Source organism: Gymnoscopelus braueri (genome assembly GCF_963280865.1).
Source record: "Gymnoscopelus braueri genome assembly, chromosome: 10".
In the NCBI taxonomy this organism is placed as follows: Eukaryota; Metazoa; Chordata; class Actinopteri; order Myctophiformes; family Myctophidae; genus Gymnoscopelus; species Gymnoscopelus braueri.
In genome coordinates, this window is record NC_137611.1 from 31,578,381 (window position 1) to 31,599,588 (window position 21,208).

Genomic DNA, 21,208 nt, shown 5'->3' on the forward strand with positions numbered 1-21,208 from the left:
GCTGGGGGTTTACCATAGTATCCCAAACTGTGTTCAGAAATGTGCTGGTTGCCTACCATGGAACCTGCTGGAGCTCTTCAATGGCCAACCAAGTACTGTAGGTGTACTTGGTAGGTGTGAATGAGGGCTGAGAGATGCATGTTAGTTTGCTATTACAGTAACAAATCTTGTGCTGGAGAATCTGCCACAACGCAGTAGTGGGAAGCATATTGGTATGGGAGGGGGTGAGCAGATTTTCAAGAGCAAGTGTTACAACAAATCTGTCAGGAGCTTGAGGAGAGGAACCAAAAGTGGCGAGGAGTTTAGAGATTTGATTTGATGTTTTAGACCTACATACTGTAAGATTCTTGGTATGAGGAAGGTACCCTTTGTAGAATGGATAAATCACCTTTTTCTGAAAACACATTTGAACCTAAACTTCAGTTTACAAAATTATAGTCTTGGCCACATTTCTCCGGCACCATTGGACCGACCGGCGTGAAACTGTGCACACGCACTCCCTGGAGGCCAGAGCAGAACAATTTGTTCACATCGGTCTGTTATAGCGTCAGCAGGAGGCCGATTTTTGCATATATTTTTATATTACTCCTACAGATTTTGTCCAAACATCACATCGCAAATCGGTACACATTATCTCTATTAGTCATGTCATCAAGACGGACCCGTCCATTTTTTTTTCCATATTTCATCCTGATTGGCTAAGATTGACTTCTACTACCTGGCCTGGCGGAGACCTATGCTAGTTTCAGCTCAGTTCAATTCTGTTAATCCTGTTTAATTTAATTTGAGTTCAGCTGTGACAGAGAGCACCCTCTACAGTTGGCATGTCATCTCTGATACTGAATGATTTAGCACAGATAATAGCAGTGGAAAGCGAAACATGCAGCATTATTATTCTCATTCAATCACTATGTTATCTCATCATAGAGCAGATGGCTGCTGCTAACCTGGTAGTGCCTGCTGGCTTGGTGAAGCCTAGTGGTAGATGGCTGCTGGCTTGGTGAAGCCTGGTGGTAGATGGCTGCTGGCCTGATGAAGCCTGGTGGTAGATGGCTGCTGGCCTGATGAAGCCTGGTGGTAGATGGCTGCTGGCTTGGTGAAGCCTAGTGGTAGATGGCTGCTGGCCTGGGAAGCCTGGTGCTAGATGGCTGCTGATGGTGGGAAGCCTGGTGGTAGATGGCTGCTGATGGCCTGGTGAAGCCTAGTGGTAGATGGCTGCTGCTGACCTGGTGGAGCCACGTAATCGCGTATATGCGGTGGAGCCTGGGGCAGCAGGCTAATGCTGGGGCCTGAGCCTCACCCAGATAATAGTTGGAGCTTGGGCTCAATCAATCCTCATTTCTGTCTCAAATTCCCCCTTTAGTCCAAAATATGCGCTTTGTGTGTTATAAGGAAACCCTTACAAACCGCTGGTATAACTTTGAACGAACAAATACTGAGAATTGTTGGATGGTTTCCACACAGAGTGATACTGGTGCCAATCGTGCCATTGATGTTGGCCATCTTGTCGGGTCATTCATTCATTAATTCAATCAATCAAGCTTTTAAAGTGGCATACTAATGAAAAACTAATTGAAGAATTTAATTATTTTGAGGCCATTTGTTAGCTCAAAATATTATATACATGTTGATGAAATGAAAGCTTTTTCCTTGCCAAAGTGTCAAGAATTACAGGTAGGCCTACAAACAGTAAAATGCTGATGGGACATGCTCCACTAATACTTTTGCTAACACAATACAACAAGGTGATAGTAATAAAAACTAGAAAAAGTGCTCCTCGAAGCACAGGTCTCCGCCAGGTCAGTTAGGTAATTGTGGGCCAGTAATGTTGGGAATTCGCCAAACAGGATGAAAAATCGTCCTCCTGGTGGCGCTATAATAGGGCAATGTTAAAAGGGTGGCATTTGTTCCTCAATGTAGTGTGAATGTACGTGCAAAGTTTCACCACAATCGGACACTGCGTTCATGATTTGAGGCATTTTGTTCAAAACGGAGCACTCCTGCAAAATTTGGAGGCCAATTTTAGCCAATCAGGATGGAATATAAAAAATCTGAAAGACTTGTTTCGTTTAATGACTAAAGAGATACTGTGTACCGATTTGCGTGATGTTTGGACAAAATACTGTACTGTCAAAAAGTTTGTTTTGCAAAAATCTGCCTCCTGGTGGCGCTATAACAGGCCCATGTGAAATATTTTGGGCAAAGGTTCAGCTCTGGCATCCAGGGAGTGTGTGTGCACAGTTTCTCTGCGATCAAGCCAACGGTGCTGGAGATTAGCTGTTCACAGACGGACACACGGACGGACGAACGGACAGGGTGTAAAACATACTGTAGTCTCGGCCATGCCTTTCGGCCTGGCGGTGACAATAAAAAAATAATAATAATACTACTGGATGTAACTAATTATTATATATATATTTTTTAGATAAGACAGAAATAGTACAGGTAGAATGGCAGGTAATGATAAACCACAAGACAGGTGGGATATCTTGTCACAGAGGTGATGTATCAAGTTTGGCTAAATCATGGATGGTGTGCGACTATAAGAGCCTGGCATTGAAAATTGTATATTGTTGCTGTTGGGTAGAATCCTTGCATCTCCATATTTCATTGCAGGTTCCTTTCACCAATTTCTAACAGTTTTGACCAAAGTATCCCAACACAGTTTGAATTCCCTTTCCAGAGGGCAGATGGCCTTCTTCACCCTGTAGTACACAGAGTGCTCTCCTTGAATACATTCCTAGAAACACCGAGCTACTGTATCATGTTCACATAACTTCACATCAAGACAAGACAGGATGCCCTTTGAAGACAGAGCTAAGACCAACCCCACTTGAACAATCGCACTCTGTCCCCGGTCTAAAATAATCTGAGGTGCGCTTTTTGCGCACGCGTCTGTGTGACCCTCCCAACCCCAAATGTCTGTGCACACAGAGTCCAACGCAGCAGTCTCCAAGCAAGCGGGACAGCTGTCGGCCCGCGGCACTATTTTGGTCGCAGGATAACTGCAGCTATCCCAGAGGGCAGAGCCAACTTTCACACTTCAGACTTAGAGAGTCTCTAATGGAACAGTACGCCCGCCACTGTGGGCAAGATCAACTTAAGCAAGGGGGGATTCCTCACTTTTTCACACTTCTTCTCCACCATTGGGTCACTGTGCACCTAAGGGAATGTGTTTAAGACTATGATCTCAATGGATTTCAGGTGGTTTCCAGTGGAGGTGATACTATGTGTGTAGGTGGAAATTACCTTTAACCCTAACCCTAATTCGTCTGCGGATGATGATTATGAATTGGCTTTTGTGTCATTTGTGTTATTTGGGGGGGGGGGGGGGGGGGGGGGGGGGGCAACGCTGAACAAACAAGACAAAAGACAGAAAACATAAAATGTAAACCAACTTTTTAATGATCACCATGGAAACAACAGCGGAAAAAAAACAGAACATTTACAACAAGCATTGTGGTCTGGTCTTAAAATAAATACACTGAGTGTTAATTGTCTTTACCTTAAACTTTTCCCAATTCTAACAGCTACCAAATCAAATGATAAAGCTGTGTTTGGCACCAAGCAAACCGTCCAAAATACAGATTAGGGAACTTTTATTTTATTTTAGAAAAATAGGCTATCCAAAGATTTTTTACTGTGTTCTGTAAAAAGGACTTAAAAACCATACACATTGTTCGACAAAAAAATAAATACAAAATAATACTACATGGGGCGGAGGGGGGGTTACCATTCTCTCAGCAGTAGTCATAACAGCTTGTCATTTTAGCACAAAACCAGATGATGGCACAATTTGATACCAGTAGAAAATAGCCATATACACAGCTGCACACATGCAGTTTGGACAATAAAAATGAACTCTATGAGAGCCAGTTCCTAAGGCATACAGTAGCTTGAATCTTCTAGCTTGACTGTAAAAAATATATGTAATAATAGAAATAATAAATGAATAGGGCTACCGGTTGCACAGACATGGATTAACCACTTAAGCCCTATACACTTCGTTGCATGACATATAGCAAAAATAGCTGATGGACAAGCTCATATAATGTGTGGGCTTGTGTGGGCCATTTTCTCTATTTTTGAAACATGTTTTAAAGAAATTCACAATTGTGAAAATGTTTGAACAATTGCCTACAATAGGGAAGCCAGGGTTAATGGGGTGTATCCTGATCCTATTCTGAAAACTATCCTTCAGTGGAAGTCTGCCCTCAACACCAGCTTTTAAGTAAAAATCTACAGTAAGCCTCACCTGCATCTCTTCAACATTTATTCCTTTCAACTCTTATTTTCCTCCCGCAGAGGATTTAAACAAGTGGCTACAGAATGAGTCCTGTATCGTAACTTACCTCTTACCAAGCGTTTATCATTACCCCAATCTCTTCTCAAAGCATTTCAAGATACGATCATTCATAATCATAAAAAAATAAAATAGTCAACATTAATTTGAAATCCAATCTCCATTGCCGTTTTCTCCCTAACATACTGCACCTAACCTTAATGTATGTCTTCCTCATGCTTCCTCACATCCTGCTATTTTCCTGACTAAACATCTTCAGGTTACCTGTCTAAGATTAGACATTTCTAAGAATAGCTTTCCAAAAGATCATCTTTGCTGTATTGGCTAGAGTCAACCAAGACGATCTTATCCAATACAGGCCCTTTGGCTCTGATACAGTACATCTGTCAGAGTGCAAGTAATTGTCTGACATATCCACCGATAAACATTTTAATTTGGAACTCTGTGAATGACATGTAACCGAAAAGAAAACCCTCAAATCAAACTTTCAAATAATTAATTTGATGACTACGCTAAGAAACACTAAATTGTGTTATTACTTAAACTTAAATAAACATGTTCATGATCATGTTAGTTATTTATGAATCCAAATAAAACTGTAAAATGTGGTATATTTTATGAAGGAAAACATTCTCACCAGTGTACAGAATCTGATATTTTAAAATGCTGAATGCGATCCTAAAGATATTCAGACGTCACTACATAAACCCTGTTCATATTTCACTTCAGGCTATGTGTGTAATTGAATGGATTTTAATACATTTTAATCAATAAGGTCTGGAAACACCCATTGTTCACATCTAAATCTCTTATACTTCCAAGCATTATCCCCACTCAAGATCTCTAAGCTCTTTCCCGCTCCTTAGCTTTTGCTGTGCTTTATGCCATCAATCGGAAGTTCACTTACAGTACTTGACAGCTTTACCATAAGTGGTAACTTATAGTGTTGTGCTCATACTGTAGAATGACCAATGCACTCAGACTGAGCAAAAAAAGGCAACATAATTGCAGGTATAACAGCTACGATTAATACAACAAGATCAAGCAAGTCTGTACTGTACTGTAGATGTTGCCATTTTTAAGAGGACACATGGGCTAACTAAAGGAATTACAGTATGTACAGTATACTGTAGTAGTTACCAGTCATTATGTGCCATCATGAATGAAGAGGGAGATGATGTTCCCAAGGTTACCATTTTCCGTATCACTAATGTAAACTGTAAGCACTGTATGGAATGACATTTAACAGTTAGTAAACCTACTATTTTGTCCAACAGAGTACAGTGAATCCCAGTTCTAGCTCATAGTTCCCTGCCAAATATCAAAAGGATGAATTGAAAAGCATTGGGAAACAATCTCCAGGCAGAAAAGCAAGTTCTCAATGATGGAATGAAGAGGATGTCTGCTGATAGGGTTGGAACTAGGAATGGAACTTTGATAGTGGTTAACTCTAATCATGTGCTGCATACTTTGAACAGCCTAGGTCAGTCTGAAGCAATGGACGAATTATAGAAATGAGCCAAGACATAAATAAGACGAAAAAGATTAAACACTAGCATTTTCCTTCCACTACTAAACTGCCAATATAAATAAGGTGGTTGATTACAGAATCTCTATACAGTTCATAATTTAATCCTAAATACAAGTTGACAACACAAAACTTCAAACAATATACGCATGCAAAACAAGACACTAAAAAGATAATACCCAAAAGATAAATAAATGTATGCAAGATCCAGCAAATAGGGTTAAAACGCATTTAAGACAATGACTTTTTCTTCCTCTTAAGTAAACTATAATCCTCATTAAGTCTTCACATATTTCTAAAAACATTCAGCCCAAATACCTAAATATATTTATGTTAGTAGTGGTCAATTTCAAAGGCCAATTCCTCATTTAAGTCACTGGCTACCAACACTGGCTAGTAAGAACATTTGAACAATTTCTCAAATTAAAATCATTCTTTTTGCACTGCAGTCACTCTTGCAGGCGCAAAATAAAATTTCTGGTGTCACAGGTCCTCAAACTCCTCAATGTTTGCTTTGCTTTGATTTGTGATCGCATACTGTACATGAGTCGTTAGTTTCTTGCCTAATCTGCATTTTAGCATGCAGTCAGCATGAAATACTTAATTCAGAGTGAGAGTTAGCGAAGGCATTTGTAAATACATTCATAATAGCAGAAATATTAAATTATGTTCGACCAGTGAAGAGGATAAATGGACAGTCTATTGATAATTAGCATGCATAATGTACAAAAATTGCTTTGTAGTTTTTTAGTATTCCTTAGCTTAGAGGATAAAAACTAGTTTTTTTCCTGGCATAAGAGTGTAAAACAACTGAACAAAGAAAAGCAAAATGACGCCCGAATCAACTCATGCACAACTAAAATATCTTAAGTCAGAGAAAAAAATCTAACACAATGAAAGAAAAATGAAAATGAAAACCCTGTATTCTTTGCTTCAAACGTTAACAATATGTGAACGTAATAATCACGAAGGCACCAATTTATTCACATTGTAATGGAGGCATTTGCTCATTAATGACTATGAATTAAAATAGGAACAGTATATCTCAAAATAAATAAATAGAAGTGTTGGCATCTTGTTAACAATAATGGGAAATTAACCATTAGACCATTGCTATACAGAACTGCTATTGTGCCATCATGTTTAAACTTTCATGTCTTCTTATGAGAAGAGCTTTAAATAATAACTCTAATATAACTGCCTTCAATATTAAATTCATTCATACATAAATATCTCAGTTAAACTTTTTAGCACAGCAAAACAACTAACAAAATATAGCAAAACATTATAAATCAAGTATTGTGATTAGAACAAAAGATTGTTAATACAACAAAATATGCGTTGATGTCTTTATGGTGGCGAAAGTCATGTGTGATATATGATTGGATCTACTTTGGCTTCTGTCAACAGGTGCCTGCAGTAGTTTGGAAAGCTGCACTGTCAACCCGGCTTTGTTAAACAGAGGCTGCAACATAAATTATCTGCAAGCTGTATCCACATTGAGACTGTAACAGTAACCGATAGCTACAGTAGATAAAGATGGAAAGATTTCCTTGATGTGGATGTTAATTCACGGCATTCAAGAATATACTAAGCAAAGTGATTCAATCGTAATGGCCCTTGCGTTGTGTTTCTGAATAGTCCCTCATGTCCTTTCCTAAGATGGCTAGCAAGGCTTAAAGTATGATTTACTGTTGGGACGTGTAGGACTTGGGTCAAATTACTACTTGAAATCTATTCAAAGTACTCTTCTGTGATTGACTGAGTCTGATGGCACCAAGTGAATTGTCCTTCCAACAAAAACAGATACACATGTCAGTCAAATCCAGGCAAAACAGAGCAATTGCTAAACACTAATGAGGAGGTTCACTCTGGGACCTGGGTGGTGTTCACTTTGGGTGGCGTTTCCGAGCTAGTTTACCAAACGTTGCATATGTTGGTGCAAACATCTGAGCAACAGCTATTTCATATCACACGTTATTGCACAAAATATATGTCAAGCTAAGTACCAAAGATAGGCGTTGTGCTGTACTTATTGAATCACATCAGATTGCATAGAATCACATCATATCCTACAAACATAGGGAGAGTGCCTCTATCCTTGTACTGTACAGTACAAACCGCTAACTTGAAGGGACAGTGGGTATTTCCACACTTGAATGGTCTTTGGAGGTTACATTTAAGATGGCTACCATATGGTTTATAATGTTACTCGGTCAGAGAAAAGATCATCCTCAAAAGGTATTACAAAGTTAGTGTTGCTTTTACACAAAGTTTAACAAGTGTAAATAGAGTATACTGTATATCTCTAAACAATGGAGACAATGCTGTAGCTCCTTTGTTACCAGACAAGTTGTTACTATATGAGCCATTACATACAGTATACAGCTACTGTACTTGGCTGGGACATGTACAGTAGTTGAACAGTTACTTCCTGAAACTATTCATTGGAGTGTCTTAAGCTCAATTTATACTGCATCGCACAACACCGTTGCTTACTGAAAATAACAGATGTTTTCATCAAGCGAATATAAATTAGGCATTATAGATGGCCTACCTAAACGGGTACTATGTGGTTATTTTGATAAACATTTTAGCATTTAAATGTCCTCTGTGTGTGTGTGTGTGTGTGTGTGTTCCACTTTAGCGTATCAAAGGAAAGCACTATGATACACCTGTAACTGTCCAGTTCACGAACGCTCTTTCTAAAAGTGCCAGTTATGATGAAGTTATGATCTCAACTTTGGAATATTTAGCTTTTGCCATTATCATATTAACATTAAAATTGAGCTAGTGGCATACAGTACTGCAAAAACCAACAATTAAACCAGATAAGGTGTATAATGCTTTCATAATCCTGGGATGAAAGTTTATCCGACAGGTTGTTAACAGGATACATAAACCAACACAGGAAAAACAAACAGAATAATTAAGTGTGCCAAATAAAAACATGCTCCTGCTGTGCGTGCTAATGCACTGAATGTGGAACCAGTAAGCAAACTGAGCTGACAGATACAAAAATAAACTGTAATCGAGCATTAAAGATCAAATTCATGCAAGCAGGGTCAAGTCAAAAAGATTCTTCCATTCATTCATTACAAAAAATGAGTTTGGTTCCAAAATGACATGTGTGCCATTTGAAGAATTTGATACTACTCTTACAAAAGTTGTCATTGCTGTCATTAGCGTAATACTGACTATGGAATTTGCTTGCATTAGCAGCAATATAATGAGCTATACACTACTGACACAATGTTGAGCACGTAATAATCTGTCATTTCAAAATAATGAGCAACTAACGTCAATTAATGTTTTAGAATCAAACAAAAAATCAAATAAAAAATAAAACTAGAGATTGTCTGAACTGCAACTGGCATTGTCTAAATCTGCAACTGACAAGTGCTATGACCCACAGAGACAGGTAGATAAAAACAGATATTGATAAACCGAGATAGAGGCACTCTCCCAGGCCCAATACAGAGAAAGAGAGAGACCACCCATCACCTCGCATTCCTTCCTAGGCAGCCCCCCCCCCATTGGCCCTTCTGCCCGGGTACTACGTCAGTCGGTAAAATAGTAAGGCAGCTGTCGGCTTCCATCAGCTAAAAGTGCATCTCCGAACATATCCAATCCACAACCAGTACCACAGACAGACACACACACACACACACACACACACACACACACACACACACACACACACACACACACACACACACACACACACACACACACACACACACACACACACACACACACACACACACACTGACGTGTAGACGTAGACTAATGTGCACCTTACAGGTTGACGTAGATGCCACATTGGCACACATACACAAACACTATGTACTTTCCATCCCTTTTTTCCCCCTTCCAGCCTCCCTCCTTCCTACCCACCAAACTCAACACACACACCTATGCTTTTTTTTTTCTTTCTTTCTTCCTTTTTTTTTTTTTTTTTTTTTTAAGCTTGCCTCTTCCCGACCAACGACTTGCTTGCTTCAGCTTTCACAGCCCTCTGGAGTGGAGTCACAAATCATGGCCCGTCCAATCAGACTCGACCTCAGGCACCGAAAGTCAATCAGTCAGTCCATGCGCGGGGGAGCTCTGGTCTCATCTTTCTCTCTCTCTCTCTCTCTGCTTTCCTTTTCCTCTGTCACCCACCCCCCGTATGTGTTTTCCTCCTCTTCTTACCCCTCGTCCTCCTCCTGTCTATTTTCAGTCCTCCATTTTTTGCCTGTGTCTGCCATTCTGACCGGCGCCATATTTAAAGGCCCCCGTTGGTTGACGTAACTGCTGAGAGTTCGGGGCCTAGGCTGCTAGCTTGGATGAGTCCACTGCAGAGATAAGAGACAGGGGGACAGGAGCACAATTAGATTTTGCAAACGTTAGGGAAGGTCCAAAGATGGAGAATCTGCATGGGAATTAAAGGGAATTTAAGGGAATATATGGGAACGGGAATAAAATGGAAATATTAGAGTCAGAATATTGGGACCATCATATTTACCTATAATGCTCTATGCCCAAGCTCAAATATGTCTAATTGTGTAGCTTATCTTTGGAACGATATTTAGCATCAGGCTACAATTATATATCTCTGCTGTCCAGCCCGAACCTGCTAACTCCAAAACGCTCATTGTTCAGGAAACGAAAAAACAAAATATAAGTTTTTTAGGAAATGAAGAAAACCTTATATTTTTAAAACAAAGCAATACTGCCTCCTCAAAGTTGGTATAGTGACTTTATATATCGTCAGATACTTGCATGTGTCATTATATTATCACCACTTTACCCAAATCCAGCGCAAGTGGAGATAGTAGTTTCAGACGAGCAGAAATCAAGCTGAAATGGAGTTAGGTGTAGAGTGTAGGTGTAGTAGAGAGGAGGAGTTGTTTGTTTTTGATGGACAGTTTGAGGATCCAATGGAGTTAGTTGCATCAGAGGCGCTTTTTAATACTTTTCATTGGTTGAAATGTTTAGATTTTTTACACAGACGTAAAGGGTGTTCAATAGCGTTGTTTTATGAAAAAAAAAAGAAGCTGAAAATGGAGTTAGCTGGTTCGTCCCGGACACCGACGATATACTAGTTAACTGAAAATATATGTCATATAAAATATGTTCACCCCAGTAATGTAATCAAATCAACTGTACATGTGATTGGAGAATGCATGCAGAGGGTTGCACTTTTACAAAATTCCTGTTAAATGGGATGCCCGCAAATTATTTGCCCATTGTAAGCCAGCTCAGAGCACTGTATGCCCAGAGCATTGAATTTCCATTAATTTGAATTTCCTTACATACTGTATATACGTGTATTTTACATGTATAAGCTCACAATGCATCACATTGTGATCTTGTAGTCGGCTATTTTTGCTACTTTTGCACAAGGCTGTCATACAACGAAATATAAAATAGGCGATAGATTTCTGCCCGACAGCAACGGAATTATCTCTGATTAATGTGGTTTATCAGTACCTGAATCCTACAATGTGTATTCAGCACTAGAATTGACCTTTAGCAATAGTCTATATAAATAGATAAAATTAGATATTGATCATGAAACATTAAAATCGAAGTATAGACTGAGATGATTATAGCTGGCACATCCTATTATTTTAACTTTCAAACTACAAGAACATTAAGTTAGCATATGGCATCAGTGAAGAGCAATGTATAAGTATAAGAAATCACTAATTACTGTATATGTAAAAGTTGTAATTTTATTTAAAGAATGTAAGGATCACAATGTATCATTTAAAGACATCATGGATGTCCCTTATTATTATTATTATTTTTTTTTTTTCTCCAGTCCTGAACACAAATACATCTGTCTGCTTTTCAGGGCTGAAGAAAAAAAATAGAATTTTAAGCAGAGACATTTTCATACATTTGTGAGCACTTGTATTAGATTAGTTTTTGTATAAGAGAAAATGACCCTTACCTTCATTCAGATTAGGTCAGGTGAGAAAATGGACAAAAATGATTGCTAGTCCAACGTTCAACAGCATGACAAGAGCCACCAGGATAGAGTTAGGGCCCTGGAAGTAAGATAATAGTTTAGCATGATTAGGATGTATAATGCATACACTATGTCATGGTCTCCCCAAGAAGCTTTCCAGCTTGGGGCACAAGACATTCTCTCCACGCACGCACGCGCACACGCGCACACACACACACACACACACACACACACACACGCACGCACGCACGCACGCACGCACGCACGCACGCACGCACGCACGCACGCACGCACGCACGCACGCACACACACACACATATGGCAATTTACAGGCTCAATGTTTGTAGTATAATTACTTAGTTTATGAGTTGTGTTGACATGGAGTCATTCTGTACTTAGCACATAGCATTCTGGACGGATTCGAACCCAGGCCGGCAGCTCAATGACTGAGCCTTAATGGTATGTGGTCTACATGTACCTGGTGAGCCACCAGTGCTAAGCACCTTCAATAAAAAAGGCATTTGGATAGTCCAAGCTGCTGCGAGTGCAAAACATGACCTACAGCATAAGGGCCTATTTTAGTTCAGGTAAACACTGAGGATTTCGCTGTGCAGGCACTTGGTCAACATATAACACCGGTTAATGTTCCCACATTGACTATATCAAAATATGGACGATGGACACTCACTGACTCCTCCACTGCAATATCGTTGGTGCTCATTTCCATGCTGGCTTTCTTGGTTTCCGCAAGGCTCTTTGGTTTGTGTGAATCTTGTTTTTTCAACTTGGCAGGCTCTGGCGCTTTGACGCTCTCTTTGGCCGGGGCCGGTGAAGGTGCACGCGCACGGGGCGGCGCAGGCGATGCGCTCGGTGCCAGCTTTCCTGGCGGCGGTAAGCGAGCGAGGCACGACGGGTGCAAGTCCTCCTCCACGCCGGACGGTTCATCCGGCGGCGGTATCTTGACAGCAGTGTTGACATAGTAGCTGTGGAACTGGGAGTGTATTTGCCCATTGCTGGGGACACTAGCGATGGGCACACTGGCTGATGTGGTGGCAGGGGCAGCTGGTTTGGATGCTGGAGGAGGCTCTGGTCTTCGCCCTTCCTGCTTCGATGGCGCCTTGGTTATGCCTGCAACATAGAGCAAACAAAAAGAATGGAACAGCAAGGACAGAGGATGAGGAGAGAAGGATAAATAGATAAATAGGCAATAAAACATATCAGAATTGCAAATCTTACCCAACTGATTTGTCAGGCTGTGTAACAAAAGATAAAGTGGGCAAAGAGACAAAGACTGTTTGTTGCTGATGTATCTATAATGTTCTCTTGCATGTTCTCTTTGAAAGATTTGAGGGTTTTAACTTTTGTTCTTCATTCCCCTCAGCAGATCAGCTGACATTAGACATCCCTGTTGAAGCCTACCTGCACTGTGGCTCTGAGCAGCAGGGGCCACAGTGGGCTTTGGGGCCACAACAGCAGGAGGTGCCTCAACGACGATTTCCTTCTTGGCAGCGAGAGGTGATGAAGAGGGGCTCTGAGTTGGAGACGGGTCGGGTGTTGTGCCCTTACGATAGAAATGGGGGCTCCCCGACGGAGATTTCTCCTTCTTCTCGGGAACCTCCTGCACCTCCAACGGCTCATTGTATTTCTGTCGGATGTAGTCGGGGCCTGGAATAACATGGAAGCACAGGCTTTCTCAAAGAAAATGTTTTGCTGATGGCATTGTCACATTGTCAAACACTGATGCTGTGTGAATCAGCATACACAACTTTGTGTGTGTGCGTGCGTGCGTGCATGTGTTATGTGTGCTGGAGGCAGTGAGAATGAATGATTTTGTGGAATGCTAACACCAATAAGTCTCTATATCGGAAGCACTGGAAGCAAATTCATCACAACTGGATTTGGGGTATCAATTGAAAGATTTAGTTATTTCTCAGTTCAGTTCTGTCTTTTCTGTCTTCCGTGTTTTCTTATGCTATGCTCTCCTCCCAATCACATTATTATTTTTTTGACTATGTGTGCTTGTATCATGAATTACTATGGCAATTTTAGCTTCAGATAAGCCCTATTGTGCACTAGCGAGATTGTGGTAATTTTTTAGGGTATCAGTCTGCTAGAATGTCAACCCCATTAGCTATAATGATAGTCACACAACATGTGTTCCATGAGTTTTTTCCATTCTAAAAACTCTTTTGGCAGCTACATGTAAGACATTATAGGGGCTACAGAGATTCTGAGACCATTTGCCAGCTGGCCAAAAGTAAGTTTATTACCCTGATAGTACATGCTCAGCATACCTCCATTTTTAGGTCATACTGGTCATTTAAGGCTAACTTTAACTGTAAGTGTGATTAAACCTAACCCAAATACCTGATATCATGTTTGTCTACCTGTCACTTTTAGCCTGAACCATAATTCAAGGTTTTATCCACTGTCAGTTAGTTCATGGTTAGGATGCCGGTATCGGCCTCCACAGTGGAGGCATTTGCCCGACCTCACTGAGCTTTCAAAGTGGCCTCTCGGCCCTCGCTCAGTTTATGAAACCTGTTAAAGGCTTCCAGGCATTCCCTGCATGCTCTGGGTCACTGATGAGGCCCCGCAGCAGTGCTGTCCTACCACCAGACACCAGCCCTAAGACCCCGCCAACGTCACTGATACCCCTCCACAGAGAGAGAGAACCCCCCTCCACATAGAGAACAGCCAACGTCACTGATACCCCTCCACAGAGAGAACAGCCAACGTCACTGATACCCCCCCTCCACAGAGAGAACAGCCAACATCACTGATACCCCCCTCCACAGAAAGAACAGCCAACGTCACTGATACCCCCCTCCACAGAGAGAACAGCCAACATCACTGATACCCCCCTCCACAGAGAGCACAGCCAACGTCACTGATACCCCCCTCCACAGAGAGAACAGCCAACATCACTGATACCCCCCTCCACAGAGAGAACAGCCAACGTCACTGATACCCCCCTCCACAGAAAGAACAGCCAACATCACTGATACCCCCCTCCACAGAGAGAACAGCCAACATCACTGATACCCCCCTCCACAGAGAGCACAGCCAACATCACTGATACCCCCCTCCACAGAGAGAACAGCCAACATCACTGATACCCCCCTCCACAGAGAGAACAGCCAACATCACTGATACCCCCCTCCACAGAGAGAACAGCCAACATCACTGATACCCCCCTCCACAGAGAGCACAGCCAACGTCACTGATACCCCCCTCCACAGAGAGAACAGCCAACATCACTGATACCCCCCTCCACAGAGAGAACAGCCAACATCACTGATACCCCCCTCCACAGAGAGAACAGCCAACATCACTGATACCCCCCTCCACAGAGAGAAGAGCCTCACTGTTTATGTGAAATTTGTCTCTCCACAATGCAGAGTTGGTCCACAGACTCATGAATTATCCAATAATTGGCTTTATTGTTGATGGTGTTTACAAGGTTCACAAGGTAATTGATTTTGAGGAAATTTGTTTCCGAGATAACTTGCCAATACCCTTATCATTTGAAAAAAATAAAATAATAATAATGATAATTAAACATTCATGTAAATTGTATATTTTTGTCCCATGCTACATCAATTTGATCAATAAAATCTCAATTGCCATCTAAAAACTAGTTTCAAAACTTTATTTAAAAATGCTGATTTAGGACACATTTGTTCGTGGCTTTGTCTGGTGTCTATGCGAACACAATTGGCCAGTGTTCGGGGGAGGGAAGCCACCAACGGGGCTGGGGCGGCACCTGTCAGAAGGGAGCGTTGGCCGGGAGGAGTAGGATGAAGCCTCTACGTCCTCCTGGTGGGCCCGGGGGCTCCTCACTGGCAGGTGAGTCGTAAGACACAACAGCAGTGACAACCCAGGAATGTGTGTGGGGAGGAATTAATTGGCATAACGACTATATTGGGGAGAAAAAGGGGGTAAAAAATAATTGTCTACTCTAAATAAATAAAAATGAAAAACCTATATACGTTGGCCGGAGTCCCCGTGAGCAAGACGCTGAACCCCTAATTGCTCCCAATGAGCAGGTTGGTGCCTTGGCATGGTTTCCTCCACCATCGGTGTATGAATGTGTGTGTGAATGGGTGAATGTAATGAACAATCTATGTAAAGCACTTTGGATAAAAGCGCTATATAAATGCGCCATTTACCATTAACATTGCAACGCGTTGTGAGGTTGTAGATGTGCCATTTTCAACACTTGCCCCAGAATAGGGACACTAGCTAGGGTTCCATGTGAGTAACTGTCATGTATTTGCCCAGAGCAGAGCTATAGCCCACCTCTTCCAACCTGGTTTATGTGGAGCAACCAGGCAACTTGCCAGGACCTTCATTGGAGCTCACACAGATCTGGTTGCAGTGGCTCTTGCTGAGATATCTATTTTGTATTACAGTACATGACCTTTGATATCTCAGCCTCTTGTTTTGGTAATATTCTATTACACTGTATATTTTGCCTGTGGCTGTTTTTATGCACATGTATTCTATATGCATGCGTGTATGTATGTATGTACAGCATGCATGCATGTACAGTAAGTGTGCAGCAGAGATATGCAGATGGGCTCTGATGTCACCCGAATCTGCATGAACAAATAAAAAAAAGCTAGCTCAACAGGATAGCAGAAGAAAAAGGGATTTACAGCAGTGGTTCTCAACCAGCGGTCCTTCAGGGGGTACCAGGTGGTCCCCAGCTAAATGATGGGGAGTTGGTAACCAAATGGACCCTTATAGGTCTTTAACTCTTGAGAGCGTAAAATGAAACCAATTGGTTTCATTTTACGCTCTCAAGAGTTAAATTATTGTTAAACATCTGCATTACTTAATTAAAGAGTTGTTCTTTTGATCAACGTTTGCCTGTTATCTCTCCTATGGTACCACATCAATACAGCATGGAATTGTGGACAAAATCGTATCCAACGATAACAAAATATTCTAAGTGGGTCTGAGAGTCTAAATCTCATCAAATGGCTCAAATGCAGATTAAATAATGGTCCTTGATATGAAAAGGGTTGAAAACCACTGATTTACAGGAAGGCGCTAGCGTACCTGGCTGGTGGAAGCTTGGGGAGAGCTCCCTGGCCACGGATCTGGCGATGTCTGAGTCCTGACTAGCAGACCCGGCTGCCTGATCTGCAGCATCCCCTTTGACACGAGCATGGGCTGTCCTGTGAAAAACAAACACACACACACACGCACACGCACACACACACACACACACACACACACACACACACACACACACACACACACACACACACACACGTGTCATGTTCAACACTGGCTGCCATTTGACTGTAGGTGTTAATATAGACACGACACAACCATTGAAAAAGTAGGACATTTTGTTTGGAAATGTAGCAGAGTGGAAGCAGAAACGACTGTAAAAGGTTTATGTTCAATTTGCGCTGACATTAACCTGAGACTTCAGGCGTGTCCAGTCCAGTCCAATTTATTTATTTACAAATGTATTTGTACCTTTTATCTCCTCTCCCGACAGAGAGAAGAAGTAAGTGAAACTGTAACACCTGGGGTTCAAACCCAGATTTCCTTTGTGGGAATTAAATCAAACGTCTGCCGCTCATTCAGAAGGGAATCCTCCCTTGGTCAGGGGAGATTTTGGGCTTATTCGCTTCAGGCAGGGCTACTTGTCAACCAGTAGGTGTCCTACCCAACACCAGGGTTAAACATTCTTAATGGAAAAGTAGGGAGTCCACCTCCATTCAACCACTGCAGTCGTATTATACATACTGTGTGAACGAGAGATAAAAAAAACTGTGGGATACAGACACTAAAGCAGAAAGAGATGCAGTGGGGAAAAGATTGCGGCACTGGGATAGACTGACAGACAGACAGACAGATCGACTGCTGAGAGAGAAATGTAACTTAACAACAGAAGCTGGATGAGCTGTGTGTGGGCCACAGACAGGCAATGGACCTTTTTGTTCACTAATCAATGACAGTGGTGAAAGGAGTTGAAGATGGCAATGAGATGCCGGAACTACATTGTCCTCTATTGAACAGGCCACCTTCCACAGAAACACCTCCAGCAGATGGACTGAATAGTTGAATAACGCAGTGGGCTTGAGTCACAGACAGTGCTGCTTTACACTGAATTTAGTCATACTGAGAATGAGATTGTGTTTCCCCTACAGTATATGCATTTAACCATGGAGCACCACCACAGCTTAAATTTGATCGCCACAGTAAAACATTTCTGTAAATTATTATTATTATAATTATTTGTTTACAATGGAAGATGGTTCCATCTTATATGTCTATAATATTTGTGATTTGATATATACACATAATTATTTTCATAAATCTTGAGACAATTCATAATTAAACTAGATTTATGGAAATAATTATGTTTTTGTGCATTATAAAATTATGTCACAAATATTAAAGACATAAGTATGGAACCATCCTCCATTGTAAAAAATACATTAAAATAATATATATTTTTTAAATCCCTTTTTTTGCGCGTGCGCACGGCTGTTCACCACCACTGCTACAACTTCATCCTAGTATAGGGGAAACACTGGTGTTCTTAATTTACAATTTTTCATTAGTCGAAGGCTTTGACCCTGACGAAGATGCGGTGCATCGAAACATTAGTACTTACTTTGTTTGTACCTTTATTAAAGCATTGAAGTGGCCCGTAGAACTGTTATTAGTATTACAGGATTTCTGAGAGCACTACCTCCGCGCAAGAGACTTATATGTTTGTTTGTCAAACCCGCTCTATGATGATAAAAATAATAAATAGCCTACTTTAATTGTTCCTAAATTAAAGACCAGACAAGTTCACATTAACAAGACAGAGGCAAAGAGAATAAGAGTCACTTAAACAACATGACTCTGTAGATACAGTACAGCGGTCACAAGGAACCACTTAACAGAAACCCCATCTCTTTATCTTCTCTGCGGACTCTTATAAAAGGATCTGTATCCCTGTACTTGTCGGATCTGCTTAGATGTATGGTTAGATTTAGCCTAATTACCTCTGCCAGGGTTAGGGGATGATGTTTTGTGTGTGTGTGTGTGTGTTTGATTGATTGATTGAAAATTTTATTAGGCAAAAGAATGTAAAACAACACAGTTACATTTATAATACTTTTGTCTAAAAGGTCCGACCAAAAAAGTCCTTGCGGACTTGTTTCCGTTGGGGTCCTGTGTGTGTGTGTGTGTGTGTGTGTGTGTGTGTGTGTGTGTGTGTGTGTGTGTGTGTGTGTGTGTGTGTGTGTGTGTGTGTGTGTGTGTGTGTGTGTGTGTGTGTGTGTGTGTGTGTGTGTGTGTGTGTGTGTGTCCGCTTGCAAACTACTGGACCAATCAGCGGCAATTTGTTTGTGCACACTGACAGTAGGTCAAGGATAACACTCCCCAAATATTGATATGTTCAGACAACTATGTTATTTAATATTTTTGTGAATGCATTACCTCAGACCTACCGTCCCGCTACGGGACATAATGTCTGCGAGGCTATTGAGTGGAACAAGCCCACACACTCAGTGACCAATAACACACGCACAGACAAAAACACAGACACAGAGACTGCTGTTATGATGTGCACATGCACGCCTGTGATGCACCCCTTCATGCACCCCTTCACGCGGCCCGCAATGTGTGCACATGTGCATGGGTCAGACGCCATTCAGTTAAAGGCCACGTAATGGGACATGTTAACATGACAACGTATTGCATGTGCATGCACACCAGACACAAAGAGAGAGACAGAGGGACAAAGACACATTTTCCCCAGTGAGTTTCAGCGTGCAACACAGTAATTAAGCATTCACCCTGCTAGCTCTTTGTGGCTGCAAATAGAACTTTTGTACCCAATTAAAGCAATCCACAGACAGAAGATATTTATGAGGCTATTGTATGCTTAAATCAATACGCTTTTCATGAAGGTCAGTCAATTCGTCCTGGTCTGGTGGAATTAAAACTCAATTTCTAAGAACCGGCAGGCGGCAGCCATGCATCTTTACAAGTCAGCCTACATTTACAGCTTGTAGATTGTCTATTTCCAATAGAGCTTTAAATACAGCTGAAGTGGATAATGTATGTTTTGTAATAATAATTCAAATCTACAAAGTAACTAGTAGTAACTAAAGTTTTCAAATAATTGTAGCGGATAAAAAAGTACAATATTTGCCTCTAAGATGTAGTACAGTAGAAGTAAAAGTACCTCAAAATTGTACTTAAGTACAGCGCTTGAGTAAATGTACTTAGTTACTTTCCACCAGTGCTGAACAGGACACCAACCTGTAGGAGTTGCTGATGCAGCGACAGAGAACCCCTTTGCTTGCCAGGCCAGCTTCCCTCCCACAGACACAGTCAGTTAGATAGATAGCCATTTATCGATCCCACAGGGGAAATTCAGTTGTTGTGTGTTCATTTGTGTTTCGTTGGGAGCGCCCAGCCAAGCCAGAGGCACGGGGGAATCAAATCCCAGTCCCCATGGTGGTGGGCAGGTACGTTACTCTTGCGACACCTGGATGGCTCAACTCACAACAGAATCTGTGTTTATTTATTTTCGTATCCTGGAGATAATGTGGTTGTGGTTCATTTGTTGTCGTTTAGGAGTAGCGTGATTATCACATTTTTGGATAGTAGCCTGTCACGGACTCTGGCGACAAACAAACACTGCCATTTATATCTCTTAAGTGATAATCCAAACATGATGTAGCCTACTGTATCTGTGGTTGTACTCCAGTGATTCCCAAATGGTGTGCAGAGGCACACTGGTGTGCCGTGAGACAAGTCCAGGTTTGCCTTGGGATATTGTGTCAACCACACATTATTACTGTAATATACAGTATACTATACAAAAGGTTCTGAATATGTATTTTTATTTACTATAAGAGTACTGTATTTGTGCGCACTCATTTCTGAATTTATTTTTAACACTTTCAACTGGTGTGACTATTTTGGCAAATATTGCCTATGTCATTATAGGCAATTTTGAATTATTATTATTATTATACATGTATGTATGTATGTATGTATGTGTTTATATATATATATATATATATATATATATATATATATATATATATATATATATATATATATATATATATATATATGTGTGTGTAAAAAAACAAGCTCACACAATACATTGCGATGAGGTGTATCGTAAGTTTGTAGATCGCTGGTGTTCCTTGGACACAAATAGTTTGAAACCTACAGCCTTAAATGAGCAACCAATAGCAGCAACAATAGAAACCAAAAGACTTGAGACTGGCTTCTATGACTTAAACTCAGGCCAAACAGCGACAGTGCAGTCCCAGACGAAGCACCCAGCTGAGGCAGTGTGTGTGTGTGTGTGTGTGTGTGTGTGTGTGTGTGTGTGTGTGTGTGTGTGTGTGTGTGTGTGTGTGTGTGTGTGCGCGTG

The 21,208-nt window shown here is 41.2% G+C and overlaps 1 protein-coding gene across 1 annotated transcript in view; it reads right to left on the minus strand.

The window, feature by feature from the left end:
* Window positions 1-3,383: 3,383 nt before the first annotated feature.
* Window positions 3,384-21,208, minus strand: part of LOC308093271 (junctophilin-1-like) — a 28,394-nt gene continuing 10,569 nt past the window's right edge. The window contains exons 3-7 of the mRNA XM_080439548.1: window positions 16,858-16,976; window positions 13,210-13,455; window positions 12,479-12,918; window positions 11,773-11,869; window positions 3,384-10,168 (exon numbers count right to left, since the gene is read on the minus strand). Of these exons, the coding sequence (XP_080295674.1) occupies window positions 11,789-11,869; window positions 12,479-12,918; window positions 13,210-13,455; window positions 16,858-16,976 (886 nt within the window). The 3' untranslated portion in view covers window positions 3,384-10,168; window positions 11,773-11,788. The remainder of the gene's footprint in view (window positions 10,169-11,772; window positions 11,870-12,478; window positions 12,919-13,209; window positions 13,456-16,857; window positions 16,977-21,208) is intronic.